The 20,157-nt window shown below is 31.6% G+C and overlaps 1 protein-coding gene across 2 annotated transcripts; it reads left to right on the top strand.

Annotated features, from left to right (window-relative positions):
• The first annotated feature begins 5,061 nt into the window (after positions 1–5,061).
• LOC109337073 (short-chain dehydrogenase reductase 3b-like) lies at positions 5,062–8,478 on the top strand. 2 transcript variants are annotated; one of them, XM_019573946.1, is made up of 3 exons: positions 5,062–5,504; positions 7,928–8,298; positions 8,353–8,478. In XM_019573946.1, exons 1-2 carry the CDS (start codon positions 5,076–5,078, stop codon positions 8,288–8,290), a joined length of 792 nt encoding a protein of 263 aa, XP_019429491.1. In that variant the 5' UTR covers positions 5,062–5,075; the 3' UTR covers positions 8,291–8,298; positions 8,353–8,478. The 2 variants fall into 2 exon arrangements, with proteins under 2 accessions (XP_019429491.1, XP_019429492.1); XM_019573947.1 differs by having other exon boundaries at positions 5,062–5,509; positions 7,933–8,298.
• The last annotated feature ends 11,679 nt before the right edge of the window (positions 8,479–20,157 follow it).

Below are 20,157 nucleotides of genomic sequence, written 5' to 3'. Positions count from 1 at the left end.
ACAGATGTTGAACCGGCCAAGTATCAAACCGGTCAAAACCGGTAAACCGGCCGGTATTTTACTAAACCGGTCAGTTTATACACATATATTTTTTTTTTAAAAAAAACTTAAAAACCCATTACAAGGATGACCCATCTTTCCAACCCTTCTTCAACACTTCAAGACACATGTTTCCAAGGCATACTTAAATTACACATTTTGGTTCCTAACATTCGTGTGTAATTTCATTGACATTTGTGTAATCTTAGAGTACTGTCTGGAGATAGGATTTGGTAGAAAAGTATAATATTCATATAAGGCAATTTTGACTCATTGATATTAAATGTTAAAACTCTAAATTTATTTGTTTTATAGAGTGAGTTGTGAAGTTATGTCATTTATTTATATTTTGTGGTTGTTAAGTGATACTTTTGGATTAATATATGTTTTTTAATTTAGACTTTAAATTTGTTAAAGACTTAAAGTTGTTTATTTATGTGAATTTTGAGTAGATTATAAATATGAATTATAAATTTGAGTATCTCCCTACTTGAATTTTTTTTGTTATAGGTTTATATATATATAAATATAAGTAGGTATGTCCGGTTTAACCGGCATGCGGTTTAATTACTGAACCACTGGTTGAACCACTGTACCATTATACCAGTACCCTGACCAGTTTGATAACTGGTACGGTTTTAACAACACTGCAAAAAATGATGTGTGAGTAAAATAGTTGGATTTGTTTTTGGAGAGTTTTCTAAAGATTTTTTTTTTTCGATTGACATTCTATCTTTTGATTAATTATCCAATACATTTATGATTTTATATTTATTTTAAATAAGCTATTTCATCGGTTATTTTTTAATCAAGTGAATCTATTCCTTTAAAAGGTGAACTTTTGTATCAAATGGTGTATTTAAAATATATTTTGAGTTAGAAATATTATTATTAAATTAATCATAATTTTAGAAGTGTCTACATGTGAATTTGCTTTAAATATATTTATGAGTATTCATCTTTTCGAGAATAATTTAAAAATTAATATTTCCTATATTATTTATATTATAACAATATCTTTCTTTCGAGTTTTGATTAAATTGGTTATAATTTTCATAACGTTTATAGTAAAATATAACGATGATAATATCATCTTTTATATCTTTATCCCTTTAAATTAAAATATACGTTACTTTTTTATCTTTCATCTTTTATATCTAACTACAAATGTTTATCCTTGTTATATATATTAATATAAAATTAGATTGTATAATGTATAATATGTACAAACATAATATAAAATTACTACGTAATTTATAAATTGATATCTCTTTAACTTTATTTATTTATATATATATATATATATATATATATATATATATCCCGAGTTACACAATACTCATCATATTATTTATTTATTAATAATATTATGTATAATTCTACCACATAATTTAGTTTTTACTATTTATATATTTATATTTATTTTCTAATGGTGGGTTATCCTAATAGTCCTTATCCATACCTATACATTGATGGTCTTTTCTCCCTTTTGCTTTATCTTACCATTTTCTTTACATATGTAATCCTTTATATCTTGAACGTAATTATTCTACTACCATCAATTTTCATTATTAAATTTATTGCATAGCTTCTTAAAATGAAAATAAAAATTGGCATTCACCCACCCCTTGAATCGATCGCATGGTCGTTCTATCTCTCTCAATATATATATATATATATATATATATATTCTTTTACCCAATAAGATACTTCATCTTTGTCTTACCCATAGATGGCTTTCACATATCCCATTTGTATAAATATAAATTTATACATATAGTAAAGCTTAATCCCTCTCTTGTTGGGCATGCATGTACCATCATAATCAATCATAAATTGGCAACTATTATGACATTCTATCTTCACTCTGACCTCTTGTTTATTTGTTCATTTATTTATTATTAGTTAAACTTTGTCTTACTTTAATATTTATTTTAAAGGAGATTAAATTGGTTTTCATAAAAGTGTAACCTTATTTTATGTCTCTTTATGTGAAATGTTAACATTTTTGGTTCTATTTAAATTGATTATGGTTTGTCATTGTTTGATAAAGTATGACGCTTGGGCCAAGTAGACGCTAGTGATGATGTTCATGATTGTGTAACAATGTTGGAGTTATGAGATAAAACGGCTAAAGTGAGAGAGAAGACTATTGTGGTCCTAAATTATTTCATTGAAGTTCTCCCATGCCTTTTAAATTAAAGTCGGAGTGTCTTGTAGAAGATGAACTCTTATAGAAACTTGTTTTCCATGTAAGAGTCCTTAATCTTTTTCATGACGATGTATAAAGTCTTATATGTTTGATTTGATGAAAATATGTTTATGAATTTATTTTTGTTTACCATAAAGCGAGGTACTCGCTTATGGTATTACATTTTCTTGAATCATCGTTAAATAGTTATATTTGAATGCATGTAAATATTTGTGGTAAATTGATAATTACTTTATATGCCCAATTGTACGTTTATATGATTTATTTTATAGCTTGTTGCTATTATTTTGTAGAAAAATTATAATTTAGAAATATCTCAATTACAATCATTTTGTTGTTGATTGTTGTATTAGTATAAAAATACATAGATATAAATTTGGGGTTTTAGTAGACTTGGAGAAAGTTATAAGTTAGTTGTGAGAGGTATGAGAAACTTTATATGGGGATTAAAAATAAATATTAAGTGTGAGAATGAAAACTCAATTAATTTGTAGGATTAGAAAAATTAGTGACTAGTCTGTAAGAAGTAAAAACAAGAGTGAAGTGAGAGTTAGTATTTTGAGAAAATAAGAAAATACATTCTTGAGTTTGTGCATAATTGAAGATAAGAGCTCCATAATATTGTATTTAATGAAAGATAGACGCCCTTAAGTTCCATTGGTGATTAAGAATAAAAATGGAGTTTGTTAAGAGCATATGACTAATCACACACTTGAAAGTGCATATTTGAGGCTTTTCCCGTTGTTATTAAATCACTAAGTTAGTTTCTTGGGCTCGTCGGTTGGACTTGACATAGTAAAAATGCATTGGACTAAGACAACTAATATGAGTGATATTTTCGGAAAGATTGAATTTGTTAAGAGCCTATGACTATTCACACACTTTCAACTGTAGTGAGATTTAGGGTTTTGCCCAATAATATTTGACCACTAAGTTAGAATTTTGAGCTCATCCCATGGACTTAGCTTGATAAAAGTGTTAAATTCTAGGCTGAGATGACTAACTTATGTGATATTTGCTGAAAGAGAAATTGAGAAAACCTTGATTAAAATACTTAATGTGCTAACTATGATCAGTGTGCATACGTTGCATTCTTGTAGTTGGAGCTAGAGAAAGTAGAAAGATTAGACGACAGTAATAAAATTGTGGATTTGGATAGGGGCAACAATGATAGTTCTTCAAAAAGCCTTGAGGGATTTCTTAGATGTGACAGTCCATTAAGGGTTCGGTCTTGTAACCCGTACGATCAAGATAGTCTTACATGTAAACTAAATGGTCTAACACCCCTAGTGTATTTCATGATCGGTAAAGATGATTTCTGAAACGAACTTGGCTTAATACAAAAGTACCTATAATATATGTAATTGAAAACACGTGTTATTTTAGTTGTTGCTTTTAGCATAATATGTACTCACTGTTGCATTTCTACTAGGAACTTGACCTTTCGAATTTTGATAGAGATTGGTTGGTTGACATGTATAAGCATTGCATTACAGATATATCCATTGGAATTTGAATATCATGTTATATAAGACACTAATTTCTTGCATAATTTACATATGGTTGGCTTATATTCGTGTTATGTGTTGTGTCACTTTAATGCTATTCTTTATGTAATTTCATGTTGCGACCACAATAGTTGGTTATTACTCCCTTGTTTGTCTTTGGTTTTGTGTATATTATGTATATGAACATGTTTGTTGCAATTGCACTTTGAATATCCATTGATGAAAATATAGATAAGAAGAACATAGCTGATGAATAGTTAAGGTTGTTGTCTATGTTGAAATTATCGACTCTGATCTAGGAAAAAACTCTCTTTGTCTTTTTGATTTGGTTTTTGTACAAGTTATATTCTATGAAAATCATTTATGAAGAATTATTTTTGCACATATGATATTTTTATAATTATTATGTAGATAAGATTAAATTAATAATTTTGTAAAATTGCATAATCTAAAAGGGATAATTAAAAACGTCATGGTTGAGTTTTGAGGTTGAATGTAATATCTTGTTTTTTAAAATGGGATAGAATTAAGTTTCCACATTACGAACCTATAAGTCAAAATGTTTTAAATTTACTCTAATTTTCTAATATCTTGAATTTAACTTTAGATAAAATTTTATCATATTTTTATAATAAAGTTCAGTTTTTAATTGTAAAAATGGGGTGTTATATTAATTTGGTGTAGTGATTTTAATATAAGATAAAATAATGCAAGGGAAATAGGAAAACATAAGCATTATGACACATAAATTGAAATCTTAATAGTGAATTGGTTGTCTTTACTCATAAAGTTGGTTAGCAAAGATATTTCCATACCGGACTCTATTATTTCTCCCATCATATTATTTGATGCTTTTATTTTTAACAGCATTCCATGTTTCACTTCAATCAGCAAATGTGATATTTCCTGACCCACGCTCTATTATTGCTCCCATAATTTAATTTTACATTAGGAACCAGCAAATGTCTATCCCATAAAATTCATATCTTTATATTTCTAATCAATCAAAATTAATATTATAAAAATGTTAATTTATGAATTTTTTTTTTTAATTAAGTATCATTTATAAATGAATGAAAACATAATTAAGGACATCAATGAGAACAACTCATCTCCATTCTTAGGAAATGATTTCCTTTATATTTTTATAATATTTTATACTTTCTTAGATTATTTTGCCTACGAGTTAGAAAAGTCACCTTTGCATATAAAGGGTTAGGTATTGCACTTTTATGGCATCATGGAATAGAAATGCCCTCTCTTCCTCTATACACTGCATGACAGTGACCTTAGCAGCGTTTTATTAACAAATTAAAATGGCAGAATCTGCTCCCACCAATAGCGGTCTTAAGTTAGCAGGAAAAGTGGCCATAGTCACCGGAGGTGCCGGTGGCATTGGTGAAACCACGGCGCGTGTCTTTGCTGACCATGGCGCACGTATGGTGGTGCTCGCCGATATTCAAGACGAGCTAGGTCAACAAATTGCTACGTCCATTGGCGCCGACAAGTGTATATATGTTCACTGTGATGTTGCGGATGAAGATCAAGTCCGAAACCTTGTTCAATCCACTGTGAATGTCTATGGACAAATTGACATCATGTTCAGCAACGCCGGAATCCTTAGTCCCTCTGAGCCGACCATCCTTGATCTTGACATGACGAAACTGGGTCGCTTGTTCGCGGTGAATGCTTATGGAATGGCGGTGTGCGTGAAACATGCCGCGCGTGCCATGGTGGAGAAAAAGGTGAGGATAAATGGTTTATGAGTACTTGTCAATTGTGTTTTCTTATTTTATTTCTAGTTTCTACACTAGATTTTGTCTAGTTTGGATCTTCTCTAATGATGCAGACATTTAGTGCCTTTTTTTAAAATAATAAATCGTTAAGAATCGGATGAGTAGAAATTAAATGATAGAAGAAAGAAATCTATTAACAATATAATAAAAAAAATTTATTTATCTTATATGTCACATTCTCCGTACATTTTTTCCTTCATACCATATGTCACCTCCTTTCTCACCTTTTCCCCTCCTAAAATGTTCTATGTTATAATTAATTAAAAAATAAAATAAAAACTCATTCATGTCACATGTCACATTCTCCTTACGTTTTTTCCCTTCATGTCACATGTCACCTCCTCACATTTTCCCCTCCTAAAATGTTCTATGTTATTAATTAATTAAAAAATAAAATAAAAAACTCATTCATGTCACATGTCACATATCACTTCCTCCTCACATTTTCCCCTTCATGTCACATGTCACTTTCTTCTCACGTTTTTTCCTCCTAAAATATTCTATGTTATTACTATGCACCTTCCCACATTATCCTTACTTTTTATATATTTTATATGTTAATAATTTAATACTAATTAACGTTTGTTTTTGTTATGTTAAAATAAAATAGACACTGAACATTAGATGAGATTGAAATCATTTTTCACATCCAAATTATTTCTTTACATTATCTATGTATATTATTTAATGTTTACCATTAATCTAAGAATAATTGTATTTTTCACCTCATCAAAGTTTTGTGACACTTTTCTCACTGAATTTTAATATTTCAGATTCTTTGAATTTTAATTTTTCTCTATTATAATTAAAAAAAATCAAATTTCAAATTGAAGTTTTTTATAACTTTTAAATATATTCATAATAAAAAAAACTCATATAGTATAACGATTTGATTTCCATTTTTTCATTAAAAAAATAGTATTTAAAATTGAAAAATCATTTTATTTTCTATAAATTTTAAAATATTTATTTTAATAAAAATAATATAGTATCGTGTTTCAGACTTTCAGTTTGCTATTTCCATTAGAAAATTCAAATTAAAAATTGTCATTTATTTTCTTTATGTGCTTGAACATGCAAATATACAGGTAAGATGTGTATTCTTAATAATGTAAATGTATGAGTAATATGTGTGTCTTAACTATGTGATTGCATGAGTAACATGTGTTTTCTTAATAATGTGAATGTACAAATAACATGTGTGTTTTTAGCCATGCGAATGTATGAGTCACATGTGTGTTCTTAACAATACGAATGCACGAGTGATATGTGTTTCTTAACCATATAAATTTATATGTAATATATGTTGTTAATCTTGCAGCAAAGAAGTATTACCCCGTGCTAATGCATAGGTAACTTGCTAGTTTTAATTGAAAAAATCATCTTTAAAGAAAAATATATTGGACCTCTACATTGAAGATGGTCAACACAGGATGTTGACCCCATAGTTATCTTTATCTTCTCATGTACTACACGTTTTACTGTAAAGTTATAAAAACTTTATCATGGTTCGACTAAAAAATCAGTAAACCCACACTCATACCAGTATGTTTTTTTTATGGGCTTTGTTGTTCATTAATATTTTATTATGGGTGAGGCTTAAATCCTCAATTTCCTTCATTTCACCCTTAAACATTAAATCATATTATAACTTATTTTTTTATTTTTATTATTTTTTAAATTTGTTATGGTGAGGTTCGAACTCATAACCTCTTTCACTTTATTATTTGAACTCTTTCATCTCACACAAGTACACAGAATAATTATATTGATCATATAATCATACTAGTCAAAATTCGCCAAAATTAATTATACAACTAGTTTTAATTTAAATTGTACGTGTTGTAACAATTCATTTTAAATTAAAAATTAGGGTTTAATTTTTACAGAAATGTTGTTACAAAGAATCAAATATACTACCATTATCTTTTAACTTTATTAATACTTCTAAAATATAATATATCACCAAGTCACATATTTTCTTATCACATATTTCATAATTTTTTTTATCTAATATATACACAATTTTACTGATATACAATTTAATTAATAAATTGAGAATTGAACTGTTAAAACAGCAATTTTAATAATGAGTAAGATATTAATGTATACATAGTCCAAAATACATCCTAAAAACAGAGGTCATCTAATTCCAAAATCATAAGGATTTTGAGTTTTTCTCATGTTCTAAATTTCGATCATATGTGCTATTTTATTATTTTTGTCACTTCATACTATTTTATTATTGATCAATCATAAATCTTTGGGAGCGGTACACGTTACATAATTTTATACAGCCAAGAAATAGTATTTATGACACATATAGATTTTATTATATTATATATTTCACTTTTATCCATCCCTCCATGTAGGTAAGGGGAAGCATAGTATGCACAGCAAGTGTTTCTGCCAGCTACGGTGGAACTGGGGATACAGATTACATCATGTCAAAGCATGCTGTGCTAGGTTTGATGCGTGCAGCGAGTATACAACTTGGTGGGTATGGAATTAGGGTTAACTCTGTTTCACCCAATGGATTGGCAACACCCATGACATGTGAAAGACTAGGGAGTGAAGAGAAGGTGCAAGAGGCTTATGAGAAATGTGCATGGTTGAAGGGATTGGTTCTTACAACCAAACATGTTGCAGATGCTGTGTTGTTTCTTGCCTCTAATGACTCAGAGTTTATATCTGGTCATGATCTTTTAGTGGATGGTTCATACATCGTTACTTAATAGAGGAAATTAATTAGTTTCTTATAAAAAAAAGGTGAAATATATCCTTGGTACTACAAAAAATGGGTTGATTATGTGAGAATGTTGGGTTCAAGAATAAGTGGTGTAACCAGTAAACCAAAAGTTTGAACAAACAATTTATATTATAAAAAGTATGAAAATAAGAGAATGTTTACTAAGCTTACTCATTTGATTTAAACTTAGAATTGAGTATATAAATAAACCATACTCACGCGTAATCCTAATTAATATTAAAAGTTTACGAAAAGGAATTATAAATTTTAGCTAGAGAATTATAATATTATTTAGTTTTATTTATTACTTTCCTAATCAAATTCTAAAAAGAGTCGTAATTTTATCTCATTTTATAGAATGATGAAGATGTTAACTAAATTATAAAGAAATAAGTACTTCAAGTTATTTGAAGAAGTGATTTGGTTAAGAGAATCAAAATAATCAGGTGATAAATGATGTAGTTAAATTAACATTAAAAAATCAAACTATATTTTAAAACAAATTGATGAATTTGAAATTTTACTTGCCGTGTTTTTTTCTTCCCAAAATGAGAAAATAAACAGTACTAAGTCCTAGGGAACCAAAGACGCATGGCATAAGAAAATAATTTGTTTCTCAGTTCAATGACAATACTACAAGAAGTAGAAAAGGGGGCTCCCATTTTAGCTCGGTAATTTGCACAAGAATTTTCCTCCTCAAATGGTAGCATAAGTTGATCTCCTACTCAACCTTTAAAAGATATTGGATGCTCAAAACAATGGCTTAGTAGTGATGGTGAATATGAATATAATGTTGGATCAAAGAAATTGCGTTCAAAGAATCACTGCAACATGGAACCTTTCTACAGCAACAATCCCACGCCATGAGTAATCTATATAATATTCTCATTAACTAAGCATGAAGATTATATGATATTCTCATTATCCCATAAAATCTGGTTTCCAAATTCATGTATTGTCACGGATAAATCCACTAAAATCAGACACCCCAATTCTCTAACAAATTGTCATCAACATTAAGAACAATAAATCAATTACGGGGGTTCTGCCATCTACCAGAATTTGGGTGCTACTTGTCTTGTTTGTGTGGAGGGAAAAAAGTGAAAAGATTTTCCCAATTGATACTACAAATACATAGTTTTGAGTGACTCTTTACACCTCTATTAAAAATCTCTTAACATATTTTCACCCCAAAAATTAAATAGAGACTCACTTGAAAACAAATTTAAGCTTTCATATTAATATATTGACAAATTTCTTTGAGTAAGTTAATAATACCATGATCTTTGAAAAACTAAATTAATGCACACATGCACAGGTAGAATAAAAGTTATATATTACTCTTATAGTTCAAATTTTTGTACTTCTTGGTTATATAAAATTGCTTCAATGCAACTCTCTTGTTCTATTTTGATACCATTTTGAATTATTTAATCAGTATTATTAAATTAGTATTTATCTTCAACTCGGTCAAGTTATCGGGTCACTAGTTGAATCAATTACATCAGTTTAAATTAAAAATTTCTACAAATTTATAATATTAACTAATATTATTTAATAATTTTATACCAAAACTTTAAAACATTACTATATCACACAATAACTTAATTAAACAACAAAAATAATATTTTATTATAACAAAATGATATAAATAAGTAGAAAACATCTTCTAACAACATTAGTTTTGTGCTTTAATCACAACAAAAGCAGAAAATTAAGTTTTAAAAATTCAACAACTAAGATTTTGTTACAACATAAGCTAAGAAATGACAAACATACATCCAATAACGATAAATATAAATATAAATAAGTTGAAAGTGCAAAATTCTTCTTCCTTCAAAATAACATCATTTTTGACATTTTTTCTAAAAATTGATTGATTCAGTCGACCGAGTCACCGGTTTTATTCGTAAAACATGCGAGTAGATATAGTTTATACCGTTTATAGTTCATGGACAATCAGATAAGCATGTAGGACCAATTAGGTTTTCTAATTAAGTTTAATAATATTAATTACTCCTTTTAACTTGCCCCCCTCCCTAGAGTCCTAGATCCACCAATGGACCAAGCCATAGATGATGTACAAGATTCAAGGATGGTTGGTGTATGTTGAAATTTTAATCTATCAATTGAATCCATTAGATAACGTAACTCCTCGTGGGTGAAGAGGCTTCCTTTTTCTTCATGTCTTATGCTCTGCTTTGTCTATATGGAAGGTCATACGTAGCTTATATTATAATTATCCATATTAATTCCATAAGCTCTAGATTTTACTAAGTGCATCCCCTTTGGTTTCCGCACTCCTCATTATTTTATCCTTGAACTTGCTTAATTACTATTTTTCTGTGATATTCAAAACAACTCTCTATTTGACCAAATAACACAAGAGTCTAACAGGTTCAGTGCTTTCATTATTTTTTCCATGTAGAATAATACTTGGTCTGACACCCTTTACTACATGTATAATTGGCAAACTTACCTACAAAGCGCAAGCCCATTTGTATTACATTATATGTACAATCAATATATCATTTATCATTTTTTTAAAGAGTCAATCATGATAAAATATGAATGATGAATGTGTAATGATAGTATATAAAACTCATACATTATCGATACGTATATTTTTAGCTCTCAATCTATAAGTAATAACCATTTTTAGGCCTTACTGAGCTTTATTTGAGGAAGAACCTTAGAACCTGTTCATTGGGCTTCCTATAACCTGATGGCCCAATTCTTCCATGATATTATCCACCACTTGCAATTTTGAGTTACGGAAAAGAATAGGTTATCCTAAATGTATATTCAAACTTCTCTTTAACTGATCACAAATTTATAAAATAAAAAACTAAAAGTATGATTGGTTAATTAAAAGTTTAGATAGATTATTTGAGATGTGAATAGTCCACTTGCCTCATGAATCATGTCCAGACATGTATATTGTGGCGAATTGTGCTGCTATAAGTCGAATGAGGATTTTAGTCCAAACAAATTATGTATTTATTCCTCAACCCAATCAAATTTTACTAATTAAGTAATACAAACAAATATTTTCTGTTTTAATCATTTTTATATTTAATTAAGTGACACTTTTTAATTGAATTAAGACATAAATGAGACACAAAAATATGAACAAATGATCTTCATTCCTATAGAAGACACATGTCGGCTTAATGTAGATAAAAGGTAAGGGTGAGCATGAGCCGAGTTCATGCTTGTTCTTACCCCGCCCTAAATGTTAGTCGGGTCAATTTTTGAACCTGGACCTAACCTAGACCCGAAGCTAATCCGTACCATAAATATCGACTAGGTCAACCTTTAAATCCGATCTGACCCTAGACCCGACTAAATACCATACATACTCATTTTAGATAAAGTCTTCTCAATATTATTTGTTATTATGAATATGTAATTTGATATATAATGATATATATATATATTTAATCATGTATATATGATGAAAATTTTATAGAATCAATAATATTTTTTACAATTTTTTATAACTTTGTACATATTTGAATAGCGACAGAAACAAATATGATGAGTGAGTGATCATGGATGGGTCAAATCATTCATGTTTGGTCCCTACTTAACCCTAAATATTGACCGAGTTTAATTTTTGAACACAAACCGACCCCTAGACGCAATGAGACCCGATCATATTTAGACCAGATCATAATTGGGTCATACTGAGTGAGTGGATAGGTTTGGGTCCTACTTACCAAAGGTGATACACTTTCCTATGGTTAAGAAAATTTATAGACTAAGTTATTAAGAGGGTATATCATTCTTCATCTTGTAACCTACTTATTAATTTTTCTATTAAATTCCTTTCTAATATTTAGAAACATCTATAATCTCAAAAGTTAATTGCTATAATTAACAAATTCACTTACATATATTCCTCATTTAGTTTTTTTGGGGACATATACTTAATTTTTAAAATATTCTTATCCCATAACAAAGTTCTATAAAGTACTCTTTTGATATTATGACAAGGTGAATTTTTATTTATCATAGAGATCTTACTAACGGGTATACATGTTTTGATTTTATCAACTATGAGAGGGATCTTGAGGCTGCTCCTTTAATTTGTTGCACCCTAAAATTTATATCAAATTGCATATCACTTGATGTACCTAATAATGATGGGTCAGACTCCTCTCCATTAATGAAGAAGGGTGTACTATTTTCTCCTTTAATTTTAAGGAAAATTTGTCTTATCAAAATAAATACAAGAATGTAAGTGTTATGACTTTTTCTTTATTTTTTGACACCATTTTCCTCTTTGGGGTACTTGAGGAGAGTTTCATTCAATAATGATGTGGGCTCAATGACAATCATAAGGTGGTCTATTGATAAAGAGAGGACATAAAAAATGAAGTGTAGGAAGTTGTAGGTTCAAGTCTCACCATCAACAAAAATGGTTCCAATCCACATCCCATCAATCACAATGTTAACAACAGAGATGGAATCACAATTCAAAAATCTGCCCACAAAAGAATATCAACTAGACTTTTTAATTTTCATCCCTTGCTTCACTTGATGATATCAACTTCGATAAATGTTTATTGAATATGGTTTTGTAACGTCTTATCCATCATCTTATGAAGACTCTCCAATTTAGCTTTCATCCCAGTAATTAAATGAATAGGTTTCAGTGAAGGAAATAAATCAAGCATTCATGAGAAAAGATAAAACATTTTTTATATAAATATTAGTGTGTTAGTATATGATGTGACTATGACTTTAATACTCAATCTTATTCATTCATTTCCTTAAATGCGTTACATGACTCCCTTTTATTTTTAATTTTTTTATGGATGAAACTCGAACCTTAACCACTTTCCCTTCATTTCTTAAACTCTTTATCTAAACATCTGATCACTTATGTGTTGGGAATCCTTCCTAATTGATGTGGAAGTAAGACCAATGAATTTTGGTAAATGAACCATTACGTATATTCAATGATGGATATTCCAAGGTCTTGGAATTGTTCCTTGACTCTTGAGAACTTTGAAGTCCAACTTAAAAAGTTGGAGTAACACTTTTCAAAGTGTCTTGAAAAGTATGACAACAATTTATCATCCACTATCTCTTTATGACGAAGCATTCCTCTCATTCACTATATATAGGGGACTTGTGAGGAAGAAATATAACAATCAAGTGAGAAAGAGCAACATAGAGATAAAGTGAGAGAGTTTATATCCACTTAGTGTGAGATTTGTATTCCTAGTGAGATACTAGAGATAGTTTGTATTTTCATCCTTTTTGAGTGAGATTGAGTGTTATCCTCTTAGTAAGAGAGAGTCAAATATTGTAATCCTACTTTCTATAGTGGAGATATTTTATAGACTAGGTCCCGTGGTTGTTTCCTTATCACATTGAGGAAGTTTTTTCACGTTAAAATTTTTGGCGTTATTCTTCTACTCTTCTCTATTTTCTTTATCCACTTGACGCTTCCACAATTGTCTATTTTGCATCACACAGAAGAGGGAAATTGGTTCTAAATTTCCTAACAGTGGTATCAGAGCTCCAAGGTTCATTCGGGGAATTTAGCATGTGTAGTCCAAGATGGAAGGAGCCGCAAATATCTCATTTGATGGAGACATGTTCAAGTTGACAGCTGTCAACTATTCCTATTAGAAGCCCATGACGGAGGATCATTTATATTGCAAGGATATGCATGAGCCTATTTCTTGCAAAGACAAGCCAAAAGATAAGGGTGACAAAGCTTGGGAGCTTTCGAATCGAAAAGTTGTTGCAATGATTCAGAAGTATATTGATAGAAGTTTATTTGAGCATGTGTCCACATACACAAATGTTTATAAGTTATTGTCGAAACTTGAGTCTATGATTCAAAAGAAAACTCCCATAAAAAAGCATCTCTTGTTAGAAGGCTGGTGAAACTCGACTACAAAGATGGTAAGAGCATGATAGAGCACTTGAATTCATTCAATTGACAAAGATAGATATGAAGACAAATGATGAGCTACAAGCACTTATGCTAATGAGTTTGTTGCTTGAAAGTTGGAATGCATTGGTAGTCACACTCAACAACTCAGTCCCTGATGAGAAGCTCTCAATGGACACTATTTCAGACAGTCTGTGGAATGAAGAATCCATAAAGAAAGAAAGGGGTACATCCTTCCATTCTGAAGCAAATGTTGTAGAGAGATGTGGAAGAAGTGAAAATCATGGAGGAATGAATCTTGTGGAAGAAGCAAAATCAAATTTAGAGGTCATTCACAATCTGGCACGAGGTCAATAACATGCTATTATTGTAGTAAAGAAAAGGCATAAGAGATATGAATGCAGGTTCCTGGAGAGACCAAAAATTTGGAAATGTTCATGAAGATTTAGTTGATCCAAAGAAAAATGGTCATAAGTCTACCACAATCATCACCACGGACGATAATGTTCTCCTCATTGGAGAAGACAATTACCTAAATGTTGCATATGGTGATTGTGCTTGGATCGTTGGCTCTGGTGCTTCATTTCATGTACGTCCACATGAAGGTTTCTTCTCAAACTATAAGAAAAGTGATTATGGTAGTGTGAAAATGAGAAACCATGTTACAAGCAAGATTACAGGAATTGGTGATATTAGGTTGCTAACAGACACAAGAGGAAATGTTGTACTGAAGGAGGTGAGACATGTTTCTGATATGCGTCTCAGTCTTATCACAACTGGTAAGTTGGATGATGTTGGATTTGTAAGCCACTTTGGTGCTGGAAAGTGGAAACTAGTAAAAGGCAACCTAGTCATTGTTAAAGGCTCAAGGGAAGGATCTTTGTACATTATGCAAGGTGGAGTTTGTTCTGGAGAAACAAATGTTGCTACCAACTCCAAAGATCTTTGGCATAGGTGATTGGGACACATGAGTGAGAAGACACTTTAGTTGCTCGCTAATGACCACCTTATAGGTATAAAAGGTCAAATTTTAGATTCATGTAGTGATTGTCTTTATGGTAAACAACATATAGTCAATTTTTAGAGAATAAACAATCCCTCACGAAGAGATGAAATACTTGAATTGGTGCATTCAGATGTTTGTGCACCATTTGAAATATCTCTTCGAGGAGCCTACTACTTTGCCACATTCATAGATGATCACTCAAGAATAGTATCGGTGTACTTGTTGAAAAGCAAAGATCAAGTACTATCATTATTCAAAGAGTTTCATGCACTAGTAGAACGTGAGACTAAGAAGAAGTTGAAGTGTCTGAAAGAAGACAATGGTGGAGAGAATCGTGGTCCATTTGAAGCCTATTGCAAGGCTTATGGTATCAGACTAGAGAAGACACCGCGAAAGACTCCTCATTTGAATGGAGTAGATGAGAGGATGAACCACACAATTGAAGAGAAGATCAGATGCATGTTGCAAAATGCCAATCTCCCCAAATCTTTCTGGGGTGAAGCAGTAAAGACTGTAGTGGATCTCATAAATCGGACACCTTCAAGACCCCTAAACAGAGAATATCCAAAGGAAGTATGGTATAAGAAGAAGACATCCTTCAACTACCTGAGAGTATTCAGATGTAGAGCCTTCATTCACACTCAAAAAGATGAGAGAAAGAAGCTGGATGCTAAGACCAAAAAGTGCAGTTACCTTGGGTCTCCAAAGGATGAATTTGAGTACAGGCTGTGGGATCCGATAAATAATAAAGTAGTGAGAAGCAGAGATGTTGTGTTCTTTGAGGATCAGAAGAAAAACTAATGCAAGTCCAAAGTTCACATTGATTCAGGGGGAGAGATTGCTCAAGAGACAGATCCTAATTATCAGATAGATCTTGAACAAGTAGACCAACAGGCAGATTCTGCTCACACAAAACTTGACCAGAGTAATGAAAAGTCAAATCATAATAAAGTAGTGGTAGACACACAAATGCATCAAGAGCCCGAGCCAGTAGAGCATCAAATGCAAGTTGAACTGAGGCGCTCTAGAAGAGACAAAATACCTTCTTCAAAGTATCCCGAAGGAGATTATATCACATTGACAGATAACGGTGAATCTCAAGACTTCTCAGAAGCTATGCAGAAAATTAATAAAGAAGAGTGGATTAAGGCTTGGAAGATGAGATGAACTTGTCACATGAAAACCACATTTATGATCTGGTCAAGTTGCCCAAAGGAAGAAAAGCCTTGAAAAACAAATGAGTTTATAGGCTTAAAGTTGAAGAAGGAAGCTCGAGACAAGGTACAAAGCTCAGATTGTTATGAAAGGGTGCAATCAGAAGAAATGAGTTGGTTTTGATGAGATTTTCTCACCACTGGTGAAATATTCCTCCATAAGAGTGGCATTGGGTCTAGCAGCCAACATAGATTTAGAAGTTGAACAACTTGATGTCAGAACAACTTTCTTACATGGTGACATCAAAGATGAAATCTATATGGAGCAACCAGAAGGTTATGATGAACCATGCAAGGAACACTTATTGTGTCGTCTGAATAAGAGTTTATATGGTCTGAAACAAGCCCCGAGACATTGAAACAAGAAGTATGAATCCTTCATGATCAACTATAGTTTCAAGAAGACAACTGGTGATAATTGTGTATTCATGAAAATGTATGAAGATGGAAGCTTTATTATCCTCCTCTTATATGTTGATGATATGTTAATCATTGGGCATGACAAGACCAGGATTGTTGGTTTGAAGAATGCTTTATGAAAGTCTTTTGCTATGAAAGACTTGGGTCCTGCAAAGCAGATATTTGGAATAAGGATAATCAAAGATCGTTCCAAGAATTTGTTATGACTATCACAAGAGAAGTACAATAAGAAAGTTCTCAAGAGATTCAACATGGATAAGGCAAAACGTGTTAGTGTTCCACTTGCTAGACATTTCAAGTTAACAACAATGTAATGTCCAACGATTGATGAAGAAAGGAAATAAATGAGCAGAATATCTTATCCCTCTATGGTAGGATGCCTAATGTATGCCATGATTTGTTATATTGCCCATGCAGTTGGAGTTATGAGCCGGTTCTTGTCCAATCCCGGCAAAGAGCATTGGAATGTAGTAAAGTGGATATTGAGATATCTGAGGGAAACTACCAAAAAATGTTTATGTTTTGGTAATGAAGATCGTATGTTAGTAGGATACACAGATGCTGACATGGCTGGAGATTTAGATTCCAGAAAATCTACATTAGCTTATCTAACTACCTTTTTAGGGGTAACTGTATCTTGACAATCAAAGTTACAAAGGTGTGTTATATTATCAGCAACTGAAGCATAATATATTGCAACATCTAAGCTGGCAAGGAGATACAATATATGAAAAACATCTTGCATGAGTTACGTCATGTTCAAGATAGATATGTTTTGCACTATGACAACCAAAGTGCAATCCACTTAGTTAAGAATCCTAGTTTTATTCTCGGACAAATCATATTGCTTATCGTTATCAATGGATATGAAATGCTTTGGAGGATGGTGAGTTGTAGCTAGAGAAAATTCATACAAATAACAACTGGTCCGACATGATGACCAAGACAGTTTCACTCAAGAAGTTAAGAGACTGTTGCAGAGGTGCAGGACCGGTGATACCCATCAATTAATTCAGGAAGGGGGAGATTTGTTTGGAATCTTTCCTAATTGATGTAGAAGTAAGACCAATGCATCTTGGGAGATGTACCATTGAGTATATTTAGTGATGGCTATTCCAAGGTCTTGGAATTGTTCCTTGACTCATGAGAACTTTGAAGTCTAACTTAGAAAGTTGGAGCAACACTTTTCAAAGCATTTTTAAAAGTTTGAAAATAATTATTCATCCATTATGACTTTAAGATGAAGCCTTCCCCTCACTCACTATATATAGGGGACCTATGAGGAAGAGATATAACAAGCAAGTATGACAGAACGACATAGAGAGAAAGTGATAGAGTTGAAGGGAAATTCAACACAATAACAAGGAAAACTCTAACAGAGTATATGAAGTGGATAATAATTTCCCCAAATTGTTAGAATATACGAGGAGCAATAACAAATAATGGCAGTAAGTAAGAACCCACAAGATACTTTTAACGTGGAATACCTTCCTGATGTGAGAAGTAAAAACCACAAGCACAAGCCAATCAATTATATCCACTATGATCAAAATAGGAATACAACAGTATCTCTAAAACACAGCACAAAACATGTTCAACAATACGACATACAACAAAGCAATAAGCTTGAAAATGAGAACAAAAGAGTTGCAGAAAAACCAGAAAAAAGATGTCGTAACAACTTGTTTTCTACCATCTCGGACGACGTTCATCAATCTAACCGTTCAGAATGAAGTACCCAAAGTTGTGAACCTTCTGTCGAAATTTCAGTTGGATCCAACGGTGAATGAAGATGCAGTAACGAATTTCCCAAGGATGCTATGAGTTCCTCCAGGTTGAGTTTTCTTGTCTCATCTCTTACTTTTCTATTGCCTCCTTTTACCTAAACTGATTGCACACTCTTTTTACATCTGACCCCTATCCATTAAATTAAGTGGGACAAGTGTGATTTTCCCAATTGAGTCTTTATCCACATAGGAAGGGAGCCCAAACCAAACAAATCTCCCCATCACAACTATGTGGAGCGAATCGCCAAACCGACAATCTCACAACAAGTTTCAAAATTCCACCTTGATAAGGCTTTAGTCGTCATATCAAAATATTATCATGATATATGAACCTTAGCCAATTCCAACAATCCAACATCCAAAGCATTGTGTATCCAATGAACCTAATATCAATGTGTTTGGACCTAGAATGAAAAGTTGAATTCTTCCCAAGATGAATTAGACTTTGACTATCACAAAATAACAAGTATTGGTCTTGGACAAAATCAATTTCATGCTAGAATTTTTTCACCCAAAACAACTCCTTGCATGCTTTTGTAATGGCAATAAACTCTGCCTCAGTAGTTGACAATGCAAAGCACTTTTTCAACCTAGATTCCCATGCCACAACTCCCCCTTGAAACATAATCAAGTAACCTGAAGTGAACTTTTTGGAATCAATGTGTCCAGCCATATTAGAATCAGTATAGCCCACAAGAGTATGTTTATCACTTCCAAAACAAAGCCTTATACTAGTAGTACCACAAAGATACCTCAAAATCCATTTCACAATATTCCAATGCTCTCTGCCTGGATTTGATAGAAATCTACTAACTATACAACAACATGTGCAATATCTGGTCTTGTACGCACCATTGCATAAGGAACTCATTTCATATCTAATTTTCAGCTTCATTTGAAGGATATTATTTAGCACTCAACTTAAAATGAGTAGCAAGAGGAGTGCTTACCGCCTTATCATTTTCCATATGGAACTTCTGTAACATTCTCTTAATATAGTGTTCCTATGATAGCCAAAGTTTCTTTTCTTGCCTATCTCGCATAATTCTTATACCAAGAATCTGCTTAGTAGCTCCTATGTCTTTCATGGCAAATGACTTGCCTAATTGTTTCTTTAACCTCTCAATCATGGAAATATTTTCCCCAACAATAAGCATGTCATCAACATACAATTCTAGGATGATGAAATCACCATCAACAAACTTTCTAACGACGACATAATGATCAGACGTAGTCTTCTTGTACCTTTGCTCACACATAACAGACTCAAACTTCTTGTACCATTGTCATGGAGCATGCTTCAAACCATATAGGCTATTTCGCAATCTAAACATATAGTCTTCTTTCCCTTCAACAAGAAAACCATCAGGTCGTTTCATATAAATCTCTTCCTTCAAATAACCATGAAGAAAAACAATTTTTACATCTATTTGCTCTACCTCCAAATCAATAGTAGCAGCCAAACTCAATACAATTCTAATATATGACATATTCACCACAGGAGAAACAATC

This window comes from Lupinus angustifolius, unplaced genomic scaffold (genome assembly GCF_001865875.1).
Source record: "Lupinus angustifolius cultivar Tanjil unplaced genomic scaffold, LupAngTanjil_v1.0 Scaffold_1_974, whole genome shotgun sequence".
In the NCBI taxonomy this organism is placed as follows: domain Eukaryota; kingdom Viridiplantae; phylum Streptophyta; class Magnoliopsida; order Fabales; family Fabaceae; genus Lupinus; species Lupinus angustifolius.
The sequence above is the reverse complement of the archived record's forward strand: the minus strand, read 5'-3'. Positions and strand labels throughout refer to the sequence as shown.

Bases quoted from the DNA above. Each gene is read 5' to 3' on its own strand.
- LOC109337073 (XM_019573946.1), top strand. From the start codon at position 5,076: ATGGCAGAATCTGCTCCCACCAATAGCGGTCTTAAGTTAGCAGGAAAA. The intron at 5,505-7,927 runs GTGAGGATAAAT...CCCTCCATGTAG, and splicing joins GTGCCATGGTGGAGAAAAAG to GTAAGGGGAAGCATAGTATG.